We start from the raw sequence: 13,355 nt of genomic DNA on the forward strand, positions 1-13,355 counted from the left end.
CCACTTCTCGCCAATGCCTGACAAAGCGTTGCCATGTACCCTCTTACTTGATTCTCCAGGAACTCTGTACGGCAGAAAAGGCGGATTCTACAACAGCCATTTTATGATTGAGAAAACCAAGGCCCAAGGAGACAAAGCGACATTTCCAAGAAAAAAGAAAAACAAAAAACAGAACAAAACAAAAGGAAAAAAACCACAACCCTCGTAAAATGGCAGAACTGGGACTAAATGTCTGATTCCACATTTTGGACTCTTAGCATATACAACTTCCTTTTAGGAATATTATTCTTTTAAAAAAATTATTCTTTATCTAGAGGAGGTCCTCTGAAGGGTTATTTCTCAAGCCTCCCCCCCACCTAAGGGCCCAGCCCTGTCATGAGGGCCAGAAGCCCCAGCAGGGGCCCAGCTGTGGCACTGAAGTCCTGTGCAGCCAGGCACTGTGGATGGGCCACAGAAAGGAAAGTCTGCCCAGGAGCCCTGAGGGCACTCAGCCCTGCCCCTCACTACCCAGGCCACTGCAGACCCCGCTTCCTATGGAGAAACGCCAGCACTTGTCAGCGATGCTCTGGGCTGGCATCCGGAGACCCATCCCCACGTGGACTGGACCACTCATGGTATGGACACCACGTGCTGTTTCTGGAAGTAAAATGCAACGCCCGTGAGGGCTGGGAGCTGTCGCTGCTGATCAAAACGTGGATATCAATTCTTCCTAGTGCCCAACGCCTTCTAAGAGGATGATCTCCCCGAGGCATCGAGGCCTGTGTGTCTAGAACGACCAACAGTTATGGCAGTAGCCTCTGATGTCAAGGGTATGGTTCTCTCTGGAACTGTAAGAGCGTAAAATAATCCTGATGAGGACTGACTCCTGCTTCTTCACATGTTAGTCATTTCCTCTGCTACAACTTGGGTCAAAATCTCAGAGCCACATTCCAAGCTCTGCCGTTTGTTGGCTATGTGTCCCCTGGCATGTTACTTAACCTCTCTGTGCTTTCGTCTTATCGGCTCTAAAATGGGGATAACAACAGTACCCACCTTGCGGGGGTTGTTATGAAGATTAAATGCGTTAGGATCTATAAAGACACCATCCTAGGGCAAGTCTGTAGTCCTTGGTTTACAAACTATGTTTGTTTAGCAACACAGTTTAACAACAGCCTGTGAACTATGATAGATCATTTCCCGGATTCAGGCTGCACTAAATCCCTAGCATTTTAGCCAGCCCCCTCCACCCCCCACCTCCCTGCCTGGCGCTCACCCCCTGTTCAAGGTCTCTGCTGCTCTCTCCAGCAGAAATGCAAATTCCCGCCTACCCCCCAGGGACAGTTCCATCTGGCCTGAACAAATAGGAGGTGGCATTAATTATTCATGTGGTCATTTCTTATTCTCCTTTTCCCCAGGAAACTCCCAGCTGCCCTAAAGGGCTTTGAGGCGAAGGGGGGAGGGGCGTGAAGGCGCAAACCAAAATATAAGCCACTTTGTTGTGTCGGGGGGGGGGGGGGGGGGGGGGGGATGCCAACAAAGGTTGTCAAATGGAGGGAAGATGAGAAGGTGGGGAGGAGCAGGGAGACACGACAGGAGGGCAGGGGAATGGGAGGGGGCACCAGCTCTGCCTACCTGCTGATCCAAATACTCTAGGTTTCTTTGCAACTGAAGGTCTAAAAGTTCATCCTACCCGGAGCCCGAGGCCCAACAGCAACACAAACAAACAGGAACAGGACAACAGAAAACAATAAAAAGGAAGCAAAGCAGTTAAGAGTTAGCTGGGGGGCGGGGGTGGGGGGGGCGGGGGGGGGCGAGTGGGGGCAAGGTCAAAGAGAGGCCTCTGTCTATCCTTGAGGAGCTCTGGGGAAGGGAAGGAAAGAGGCTGGGGGCAGGCACCGAGGTTGCCTCCTGGACGCCTCAACCAGAGGAGGGACTCACTCTGGCCCCAGCTCGAGGGCCCCAGTTCCAGGGCTCCCCGTCCGCCGGGCCCTCCCCTGGGAGAGGGAAACACCACTGAAGCAATGCAGTTGGCCCTCCCTACCAGCTCCTGGGTTTTCTGGAAGAATCCATGGTTTCTGGGTGGGTGCACGTGCTGTGTGTCAGGGCTAGGGCTTAGACAGAGAAGGATCAGGGAGAAGGAAGGAAGGGGCACCCCTCCACGCCTGCACAGGCTCCTCCACCCTGGCCTCCCGGGGCTGTGTCAGGACAGGGGTCAGCAACAGGACTTCGGGGACAAGGACTCTGCCTGTTGGTTCCTGTGACCCTCCTCAGCATCCCCGGTGGGGCGTCTCCATCCAGTTCTCCGGGTGGAGACCGGTGGAGACCAAAATTCTCCGGAGAACAGATTCCAGGGAGAGACCAGTGGAAAGCAGGGAGGAAAGGAAAAGACACACCATGGAAAATCTTTTCTTCCTTAATCCCACCACTTGTGTCGTTTCCCAGAAGCCGCACTCCAGGCCAAGGACAGACTTGGAGAAGACGTCTGCTAATGGACACTCGGACCTAACTTTTCTTCCCAGGCCGTGACCCAAGCCCCTGACCATGTTGGACGGGAGGCTGTTCTGGAGTCGAGACGATCAGGACATCACGCGCCTCCAGATCTAGTCAGTCCCTGCTCCTCTACCTTATGTCACAGAGCTGGGGGTAACTGGCATCAAGCTCTGCGTTGGGGTTAGAGTCCCGGCCGGGAGGGAGGAGGTATCCAGAGGTTGCTGAGAACCAGGAGGGCCAGGTACCGGGCACAGAGCACCCCTGTGGCTGCCCTAGTTGGGCCCCCGCTCTGGGAGGAGAGGTCGTGCGGGCAGCGGACGGGAGGAGAGGACGTACCATCTTATCGTGGGCCGTGGGGGATGGTGGGTAGTTGTAGGGGAACAGTCCTGCAGGGACTGGCCGCCTGTCTCCCAGGTAATCATACTGGAAGAGAAAGGGGATTGGAGAGGTGAGGGGGTCCGGCTGGGACACGGACTTCCCCACCAACTAACGTTCAAGGTTAGGGATGTTTGTATCCTGTCCCAGAGCAGACTCCAAATTCAAATGGATTTGCAGCATTTATCCACTGCGATAGCCTTGCAGTGACCCGTCCAGTCCTCAAAAGACAGAACCCTCTCTGCCCTCCGACAAGGAATTAGGGTTCCCGGCACAACCTGGGGAAGGGCACCAGTGTTCCTGTGCAGGGGTCAGAGCAGAGCACATCCCCCAAAGCAGCTCTCCCACAGGCAGAACTGCAGGGCCAGTGGCGTCCTGGGCATCATCGTGGCTCCTGCCAACATACGGTGTGTGTCCCCATGGGGCACAGTGACCCCAAGAGTCCCAGATGCCTGCACACCTGCACATCTTCTCCGCAGATGGTAGTAGGCTCGTGGGGGACCTCAGGGGATGAGGAAGGAGGGGGCGCGCTGCTGGCTCACCTTGGGGGAGCTGACGGATCGCCTCATCACATAGGCAGCGGGATCAGCATAGATGTCCTCGCTGCGAGGTGGCAGGCGCTCAAAACGGGCACTGGGTGAGCGGACGGGGGAGTAAATGCGGGCGCGGCTGTAGGAGCCCTGGCTGGGCGAGCGGGGCACGGAGTGGGAGCGGGGCTGCAGGGACAGGCGGCGCAGGGAGCCGGATGTGGCATCCAGCTCATCATAATAGACCGGCTGCCGGGAGGGGGAGGGGCCGGGGAGCCAGATGGTGCCATCCTGCCGCCCGTAGCCTGGAGGATCCTTCCACTCCCGAAGCTGGAAGGCAGGGCCGCCTCCATTGCGGAAGGAGTGACGCTTGTCCTCCAAGGCCCAGGGTGGGCTGATCCGATCATAGGCTGGCATTGAGCAGATGCTGTCGGGCCGCACCCCTGGTGGGTAGTACTGGTAATCATCAGGGTACTGGGAGGAGTAGGGGCCATAATACTCAGGGACCCTGCGGGACACGGGGTAGAACCTAGAGGGACTGAGAGAGAGGACACTGTAAGGAAGCCAGAATGAGCACAACCCCACCCACCCATCTGTGCCCCAGCCCCGCCTCTGTGTCCTCCAGCCTAGAGCAGACCGTGAACAGGTGAATGGTGCCCCAGGCTGACCCTGGGAGCACACAGAGGTAGCCACTGCCTGGGCACTGAGGCTTGCTTCCAGAGGTGCAGGGAAACTCCCTCAAAGCTTCCTCCCTCTCGGGCTGAGGTCACGATCTCACGGTTCGTGAGTCTGATCCCTGCATCAGGCTCTGCATCAGGGAGCCTGCTTGGGCTTCTCTCTCTCCCTCTCTCGCTGTCGCGCGCGCGCTCTCTCTCTCTCTCAATAAATTAATTAAAAAAAAAAAACAACTGTATCTCAAAAAAAAAAAAAAAAAAACAACCAAAAAACAAAAAAGCAGCTTCCTCCTTCAACCAACAACCGGAGGCTAGAAATTTCACATTCAGAGCTTCCTGGGAAGAAACTTTAAGCCTTGTTAGTTCTATCCCAGCTTGAAGCACAATGTATCAGATCCTTTCAGAGCAGCAAACAGCTGAAGGAAAGGGAACATACCAGGCACCTGGGGCAGGGAGGAGGGGAAACACCCAACACAGGGGGGACAAAAGGGCGCCTCCCCAGATTTTATGTTCTTGTCAAGGGCGGGACCGGTAGGTTCCTGGGATGCATCCCAAGTGAGGCGCTCACCCCTGGGGCAGGCCAGATGTCCCGAGCAGCAGAGTGCCACCAGAGGTGAGTAGCCTTCCTGAAGGTGTCACCTGGGGTCCCTGGAGCCGCCCACACCCAGGGGAGGGAGCAGCAGCCCCACTTGTCCCGAGATGAACGAGATGAATGCTATCAGGCTAATAAATGTCTTCCAGTATTTGAAAGCCAGTCACTGGACAAAGGAGGAAATTGGTCTAGAGGGCAGGACTAGGATCAGTGAGTGGCAACATTTCATTTCGTTTCTTTAAAAAAAAATTTTTTTTAATGTTTATTATTGAGAGACAGAGCGAGACAGAGCATGAGCATGGGAGAGGCAGAGAGAGGAGGAGACACAGAATCTGAAGCAGGCTCCAGGCTCTGAGCTGTCAGCACAGAGCCCGATGCAGGGCTCGAACCCACGAACCATGGAGATCATGACCCGAGCCGAAGTCGGACGCCCAACCGACGGAGCCACCCAGGCGCCCCTCTTTTCTTTTTTTACAACTGCAATAAATAAAGACTTTCAAACAATTAGAGCCGTTCAAAAATGGGGTGAGTGGGCTTGGCAGTCAGTGAGGCTCACGGTGGTGGAAACGCTGGAACAGGGGCTGTTGTAAGAGGGTGGGAAGCACAGACGGATATCTGACAGGAGCAAGGCCGAGGCCCCTCCTATGACTGCCTGCGCGTGTCCTGGGCACCCAGCATCCTTGTGGAGAGGTGCCGGGGACTCCGACCCTGTCTCTGAAGCAATCAGAGAGGGCAGGAATCGGGCAGGGGTCACACTCCACAGACGGTGCCACGGGGGACAGGAAAGGATCTGGACAAGCCTGAGACCCTGGGTTTTGGAGTCTTCTTGGTTTCCCAACTCAGCCTGGCTTCCCGAAGGCTTCCAGCAAGGGAAGCTGCAAGTGTTACTACCCCAGCCCCCGCCCCTGGCCATCGCAGCACCCCAGCTCCACGCCTACGCCCCATCAGGACTCACCTCCGGAGATCTTCAGGGGGCGCCACCCCCCGGCGCAGGTTCACCCACTGTTGCAGCTGGTTCATGGAGCTCTTGCGCTGGGCAATCTTGTCGGGGTTGGCACGTGGGGGGAAGTTCCGCTGGTGCCCCCCACTCTCTGAGTCCGGAGGCGGGAAAGCTGTGCTCCCCGGCCGGCTCGGGGAGCTATACTGCCAGCCATTGGGCTGGGCGGGCCGGTCTCCTCCCCCTGGGACCCTTGGGCCCTCGGGGTAAGGGCTGCCCGGCTCCGAGGATGGTTCCGGTCCGGCTTGGATGCCATTGGCTTTCACCAGAGGCTCGCTCTTGACTTCAGGCCTCTCGGGCTTCCGCTCTGCCTTCTCGCAGCCCCGGCCGTCACCCTCCCCTCGAGTCTTGGCCTCTGGCTCGGGCTTGGGGAGGCTGTTGTGGGACGGCTGGTGGTGGTGTTTGCTAGGAGGGATGTTCTCTGAGTCTGGCTTCTCATGGCTGCAGGATGCCAAGGGAGATGTTGTAAGTGACTCCAGCCCAGCAGCGAGCTGGGCAGGGGGTGGTAGACTGGGAAGGAAAAAGGAGTGGAGAAGGGTGGGCAGGAAGGTAGCGATGGAAACGGGATTCAATGAATGACAATTCTGTTTCCCAAATGCCCACTTTGCTTTCTTGCTCCAGCCCGGGCAGTTACTTGAAAACACAGTGCACTCTTGCCCACGCGTGGTGTGCTCTTTTCCCCCTCTAGGTCCTCTCCACGGCCCACTCTCTGCTCCCTTCTGCTGACCTGCATTGCATCCAGCCTTCGGAAGCTATGGCCAAGACTAACCCGCCCCAGACTTGGTCTCCTCTGCAGTCTGTCCCCACTCCAGCCCCCCAAACTCGGTGCACACTACACCAAAGCTTCATGATAGTGACTGTCCTTGATGTTTCGGCCATGGAGGCTCGTTACAGCTCAGCCTGCTGTCCTATGCAAGTTCCTTAACTTCTGCAAGTCTTGGGCTCCTCGTTGGCAGGACAGGTATAACAGTCGCTCCCCTCGTAGGACCGTGCGATCAAACACGGCGGGCGCCAGGCGCCTAAGCTGTTGCCTCAAACATCCTAGGCTTAGAAGCATGCTAGTTTCTTCTCCAGGACAAGCTTCTTCGGGGACAGACTCCGCCTGAACGTAAGCTCCACGAAGCAGAAGCATGTAGACTGGTCTTCCCTTGTTTTCCTAGCGCCCCCTACAGTGCCTCACACATACCTATTTCCAGTAAATATTTATGAACTAAATGAGCAAACTTCTGGAAGTGCGCCCCTCAGCTGAAGTGAAGATGGGACCTCGTGACGATGTTTTCCCTACCGCTTCTCAAATTCAACAGATTCAAGCATCCTTGTTGTAGCGTTGCCTGGTAAACACTTCTAAGACACTAAAATAGACTTGGAGTCTGTATCGTAAAAACCTCCTTCTTCTGGATCCCTGTTAACAATCTAACTCAAGACTCCCATCTACCCGGTTCCAGCAGAGACAGGCCGTGAGGCTGTGGGTGGCGACAGGTGGCAGGGGTGATGGGGCGGCCATGGGCTGAGTGTTCACTGTATGTCAGGATTTCCCGGCTGCCCCTATGAGGTAGGATTATAACTGCTGCCTTCACGGGGAGGAAATTCAGGCTCAGAGAGGTTAAGTGATCACCCTGATGTCACAGTGTGAGCAAGTAGCTAAGTTGGGATTCGCACCTGAGTCTACCCTCCTCCAGAGGTCATGGGTTTAATGTGCAAAGCCAAGAATAAATGAGCAAATGACCCTGGTCTTTGGCTCCTGGCCAGGCCCCGATGGAACCTGGCTTCTCTCTTGGCCTCCACCAGCCCAGAGAGAAGAGGAAGAACCGGTCAGGGGGAAGGGAAGGGAGACTCCAGGCTCTGGAATCACTCAGCCCTGCTAGGAGGCAAGGAGCGGCTCACATGTTCTCAGAGGTTCAAGCCAGCACGCCGGGCTCAGCAGGACACAGAGTGGGGCGCTTCCTTGATCCTCTTTCTCTAGCACGCCCCACCCCCATGCCCTGTGCCCTGGGACTCACCTGTGACGCACAGCTTGGGGCACCGACTTCTGGGCTGGGGGGATCTGTACTCGGGCAGCCTCCCCCATGGCCTGGATCCAGGCCTCCTGTTCCTCGGGGCTCTCGGCACTGAAGAAGTAGGTGCGGACCCCAGCGTGCTCAGCCTGTGGGGAGAGGCAGTGCGTGGAACTGGCCCCGGCCTCATCCACCCAGCACGTGGTCACCTGTCGGGAGAAGACACCCACACCCACAGCACAGGCGGTCAGGCGGGCCGTCCCCCTGACCTGCAGCTCTTTTCCCCACAAGGAGCTCAGGCGCAAACCGAGCTAGGCCAAGGGCTCCAGCTGGCGTCTAGGCGTCCGCCTTGGCTAGCTCTCTGGACCCCAATAAGCCGCCCAATGGCCAGGTAAGCTTACCTGCCCCACCTGAAGTGATTACAAACAGGAAGCGCAATTACCGTGCCCGCTCTCCCATCAAATTCCGTCTTTGATTTGAAGGGCAGTTACCCGATGTCTGAGAGAGATGCCCCCCGCCCCCCGCCCCCGGGGGGCCCGCCCCCGAGCACATGCCAGCCTCGGCCCCAGCCTGGCCTCTGAGGACCGAGTGCCGTCTCTTCTGTGCAGAGACAGCCAGGCCTCCACCTCCCTGGGCATGCAAGGGGCACGCACGGACTGTTAGAGCACGCTACCTAGTTGGTGGCCGCGAGCAGGTGCGGCAGGCGGGAACCCAGAAGAGAGCTCCTGTCCAGAGGAGGGGTCCTCACGCAGTCAGAAGGAGGAGAAGCAGAGAACAGGTCAACCAGACACCAGAGGGAGAGCCAGAAGATGACGTGGCAGGAAGGTTGAGGAGCAGAGGGAAGTGGGGAGCTATTCAGTTTACCCCCTTCTACTGGCTGTCAACCACTGGGACGACAGCACCCAGCGATTCCCGGTTCAGCCCGCCGAGAGCGGGGAGGGCAGAGCTTGCGCCAAGGCAATCGGGGCTGTTGGCGGGGAGGATTCAGGGCGTCGGTGCTGTCCCTGACTCCGGCTCTGCAGCTGCAAACAACTTGGGTTTTTGTTCTGGCCTGACGCGCTGCACCTGTTTAATGGGGAGGGCTCTACCTGGTGAGACTCCAGGTTCTAAGGCCACAAGGAAGAGATGCTCCAGAGCCGAATTCTTTCTGGAACCTCAGCATGCTTCCCTGGTGAGACTTTCAGGCTCCCGGAAAAAGCAGGTAGCCCGGTTTACCCCACTCGACATGAGAAATCCGGGTGGTTACTAGTCTCAGATGTGAACCTCACTTTGGTCTCTGACCCCATGGGTGTGAAATCATGGGTCTCTGAGGGTTGGAAGGAGAGAAGACAGGGCTCTCCTGACCAAGCCCCAGGGCTCTCCGAAGCAGCTGTGTCAAACTGTGTCAAACCCACACCTCCCACATGCTTTCCTGGCTGGACATTCGCCCTGCTGTGCCACCCCTCCCCAGCACACGATCCCCTTCTGACGGGAGTCATCACGCAATGACATGTCCTACTTCTCGAGGAGTAGAGATGGGCCTCTTTCCTCTGGATCCTGCCAGTTCCCACCCTCCAGCAGGGGGCTGGCTTGTGGGCAGCGGGACGTGTTTCTAGGCAGTGAAACTGTAAGGAGGCACCTTGGGGTTGAAACTGCACAAGGGTACGGAGAGCAGGGGCCCAGGCTGGCCTCCTGGAGTGGAGGACACAGGGTTATTGTACAGGAGAGAGAGACACAGGCAGGTCTTGTGGGTGTGACCTGGGGCTGGTAGGAGCGGACAGCAAGTGAATTAATTTGCTCGTGAGCGCCCCGCGTGTGCAGAGCTCTGCTCTGGCACCAGTCACAGGAAAACAGACCTGCTCTTTGCACTTGAAGAGCTCACGGTCAAGCTAGAGGACAAAACGTGCCCACAGGGAAACAAGGAGAAAGCAAAGGCACGGGAACCGCTTGCAACAGGAAAAGGCAGATCCTGGGAGAAGACAGGGCAGTTGATGGCGAGCCGGAGGGGGACACCAGCCTGGCATTGTGAAACTGGGCCATGATATTGAGGGAGGTCCCCAGTGGGGTGAAGTCCTTTGAGCCCCCAACAGGGCTGGGTTAGGAAGAGGTTAAGGCATTCAGCAGCAGGCTGGGCAGAAACAGTGCCCGGCTCATTATTAGCCATCCAAGAGTTTCACTTGGTGGCCGTAACAGGACAAGCCTCCCATCTGTCTCCGTTCCCTTCCCCTCCCTTCCCTGGGGAAGGGCCACTCGATAGCCACAATCGGAACCCTTTGTGGGCCACTGAGCACAGCCCTCAGAGTTGGGTTTTAAAGAGGCAGTGCGCTTCTCGGGGGAAAGGGAAGGAGGAGAGGGGCTGATGGGCACGGCGAGCTGGGGCTATGGAGGGTGTGTGTGCGTGTGTGCGTGTGTGCGCGTGCGTGTGTGTGTGTGTGTGTGTCAGTCACTCGGGGCCCTGATGGAATTCCTGTGGCTGGCAGAGCTCCGAGCTGGAGTGTGGATGTGTCTGTGCACAGGTCTGGAGGGGAGGGTAAGACAGGCTGTTTGACTGTGTGGGTGTGTGCGCGAATGTGTATAGTAGGACTTTCTGTTGTTGGTTCAACAACCTGTTTCTATTTCCCCCAGCTCATTCTGTTCACACCTCTGGCAGACAGGACCCTAGGAGGCTAGGAACTAATTATGTGCCAAAGAAGCCCCTCCTGGTTCTGTCCTCTGGAGCGACACCTGGGCGTGCGGCCCACCTCTCTTCCACAGTCAGGTGAGCAGAGTCTGAAGGACAGGAGGGGGCAGGCTCTGAGGTCCTACAGGCTCAGATACTGACCTGGTGTTAGCGGCAGTTTCTATCACCTAACACCACGGCTTTAGGTTTTCAGGGTCGTGGACGGCAATTCTCAACTAGGGGACAGATGGCTTTGTGCTAGGGCAAGGCATGGTTGGTACCCAGATTTTATATTTGGAAGTGAAAGGAGCCTATGGTCTTTGCGTCATCAAGTACAAAAAGGGCACGGGGTTTTTATTGTTTTCAGTGGGTCATGAATTTTTAAATGTGGAAAAACACTGGCCTGTGATGAGCCAGCTGCAAGTGTGTCTTTGATGGGTGGATTCCCCAGGGGTTCTCAGGGAGTGACACTGAGCAGGCCCACGCGAGGCCCGTCTTCCCGCGCTCTTGTTCTCCCAAACTGCTCTCTACTGGGAGGTTCGCGTTTCTTGATTTGCCATCAAACCCAACTCCCGATTTTCTCTAGAGGCTGAAATTTGAGTCGGTGTGACTGGGCGTCCAGTCCTCTGGGCTCGGTGTAGGGAGGATTCCTTTCCAGAAAGGATGTCAGAACCCCACCAGCCACGGCCCCTGCCTCTGCTGCGAGGAATTTCTGCAGCGACCGACGCTATAGGCCACTGCGCAGAGGGTTCATTCCCCCCCCCCCCGCCCCCGCCCCAGGAACAACTGTGGGACCACCATCCATATCTCCACGGGCCCCACCTGACTCCCGAGGTAAGAGGAGGCGGCCTCTCGGGCCTCTCCTCAGCCTTACAACAGCCTGTAGCGAGTCCAGGGGTCACTGCCTACTCTTTCCTTCCGCCACCACTGGGGGGCTCCTTGGGGAGGTGGCTCGTGATCCTTCTCCAGTCCCGCGCGTGCTCTACAAGAGCAGGCCCCCCCCTCCCCCACCTGGCCTGGGAGAGAAATGCCAACTGACCTTAAAGGTGTGTTTTCGGCTGATGTTGTCCGAAGGCTGCACTGCCGCCACCCGGAAGCTCAGGAGCGGGATGCTACCCAGGATGCTCTCCTCCTTCTCATCTGTCGGGTGAACAGAGGCCCGGGTGAGACGCACGTGCCCGTGGCCCGCGCAGAGGGGGAGAGAGAGAGGAGGGTATCAGCCCTCTTACGACAGATACCGATAAATACTTGTGGCTCATCTACGGCCTGTCAGGACTCGGGGCCGCCACCCACCAAGCAGCCAGGGTGTGCTCTGTACAACAACGCGAGGCACGCTCCCGGGAGGTAGGGAACCCCGGTGGCCTTGCAGACACGGTTCTAGATACTGGGACTAGAGAGGCGAACGAGAGAGAAGTGGTACGCACCCTCCAGGAGCTTACCTTAGGGTAAACAGATAAGTGACGACTGACATTACGGAGGGTTTGCTATACGCCGGGTCCCGTTCTAAGTTAATTGCCTTAAAGGATTTCACCGTACCAACAATCCCACGAAAAGATCCTGCTGCTTCCCCATTTTCTGGGGAAGGAGGCTGAGATACAGCGGAGAGGTTAAGTAATTGGTCCCAGGTTACTTAAGTAGAGAGTGGTGGATTGGTCTTTGGACCCAAGAAGTCTGACTCCCAAGCAGGCATTTTTTTTTTTTTTAATGTTTACTTATTTTTGAGAGACAGAGCGTGAGCGAGGGAGGGGCAGAGAGAGAGGGAGACACAGAATCTGAAATGGGCTCCAGGCTCCGAGCGGTCGGCACAGAGCCCGACGCGGGGCTCGAACTCACGAACCGTGAGATCATGACCTGAGCCGGAGTCGGACGCTTAACCAATTGAGCCACCTAGGTGCCCCCTGAGCAGGCATTCTTAACCACTTTCCTGTCTATAGAGACTCTGCAAGCATGACAATTCTGACAGGGATACACATGGATGATAATGGGATCGGGCAGGGCAGAGAGGATAGTCCCCTCTTCGGCTCAGGCTCCTCTGGGTAACCGTTTCCAAGGTTTTCCCAGTCACCCAGCAGCTTGCTCTGTCCTCTCCTGACAAGGGTCTGCCTTCCCCTCTATGGCCCCCATGTCTCCACAGGAAGACATGCCCCTGCGTAACCTCTTGGCCCTCTGTTCCCCGGATCAGGCTAACAGCCAGGCTGTTACATAATTCATCCCGAATCTCCAAAGGAGCCTGATGGATTAGCTAGTCAGGCCCCCAGGTGTCAGCAGGAGCCACGGAAGGTGGGGGTGCTCTGTGAAATAGGTGTGGGGGGGCAACTTTGAGGCCCTGGCAAGCCTCTCCCCATTTCCCTAGTATTGCTCTTGAGTCAGGCTAGAGACCCTGCAAAACCCTCAGGGTTCAGAAGGGGTCTCTGGGATTATATGCTCATGGGTTCCCCTTCTCTTCTTCCTCATCACTTAGATAAGATACTTGGCTTAAGGTCCAGCTTCCTATGCAGACTCAGCATGGTACACAGAGGAAGGGCTAAGCCAAAGGATCAGGAGGAACCCAGGGCCGGGGACCCAGGGCTTCTTCAGGGAAACAAAGGCTGCCATCTCCTGGGGGTGATGGCCTTCTGCCTGGTAGTCCCCAGGCCAGTGTTTACGGGGTCTCTTGAGCGCATCTCTCAGTGGATGGTGGCCCCCATCACAGTGCCTCTTGAGTCCACAGCTCTTAAGTTTCTACCCTCACGCCAGTCACAGAGTCTCTTGTCTGCAGAGGGCCTGGCTTTCCTTCATATTCGTTCATGCTCTGGCTCCAGTCAGCCCTGGGTCCCAGAGGCTCAGCACCAGGGACCAAGCCTTGGCGGATTCTTCTCCCTCCGTCTTGGGGTTTTCTCTGTGACTGGATCCTGTATATGCAGCCCCTTCCCGATTTTTCTCCTCGGGTTCAGGTGGCAGCAACGCAGGGCGCAGGGACAGCAGCATTCTGGAGGGTCACTGGGTACAACCTTTGTTTGTGCAAGTTAATGATTCACTGAATTGCCCCCAGGAGGCCCAGAGGAGGCAGGGCTCTGCCATTCCTGGGGCATGGAGGAAAAGAAACAGCC

At 56.8% G+C, this 13,355-nt stretch overlaps 1 protein-coding gene across 19 annotated transcripts in view; it reads right to left on the bottom strand.

Annotated features, from left to right (window-relative positions):
* The window catches only part of PLEKHA6 (pleckstrin homology domain containing A6), a 145,767-nt gene that overhangs the window by 23,410 nt on the left and 109,002 nt on the right, over positions 1–13,355 (bottom strand). For 8 of the 19 annotated variants that reach the window (XM_058700881.1, XM_058700887.1, XM_058700878.1 and 5 more), the window contains 6 exons: positions 11,306–11,406; positions 7,635–7,837; positions 5,593–6,144; positions 3,387–3,909; positions 2,806–2,892; positions 1,612–1,665 (listed from right to left, as the gene is read on the bottom strand). In XM_058700881.1, coding sequence (XP_058556864.1) covers positions 1,612–1,665; positions 2,806–2,892; positions 3,387–3,909; positions 5,593–6,144; positions 7,635–7,837; positions 11,306–11,406 — 1,520 coding nt within the window. Of the gene's footprint in view, positions 1–1,611; positions 1,666–2,805; positions 2,893–3,386; positions 3,910–5,592; positions 6,145–7,634; positions 7,838–8,301; positions 8,319–11,305; positions 11,407–13,355 lie in introns of those variants that run through there. The other 11 variants (XM_058700891.1, XM_058700885.1, XM_058700879.1 and 8 more) reach the window with 8 other exon arrangements.

Source organism: Neofelis nebulosa, chromosome 15 (genome assembly GCF_028018385.1).
Source record: "Neofelis nebulosa isolate mNeoNeb1 chromosome 15, mNeoNeb1.pri, whole genome shotgun sequence".
NCBI lineage: Eukaryota > Metazoa > Chordata > Mammalia > Carnivora > Felidae > Neofelis > Neofelis nebulosa.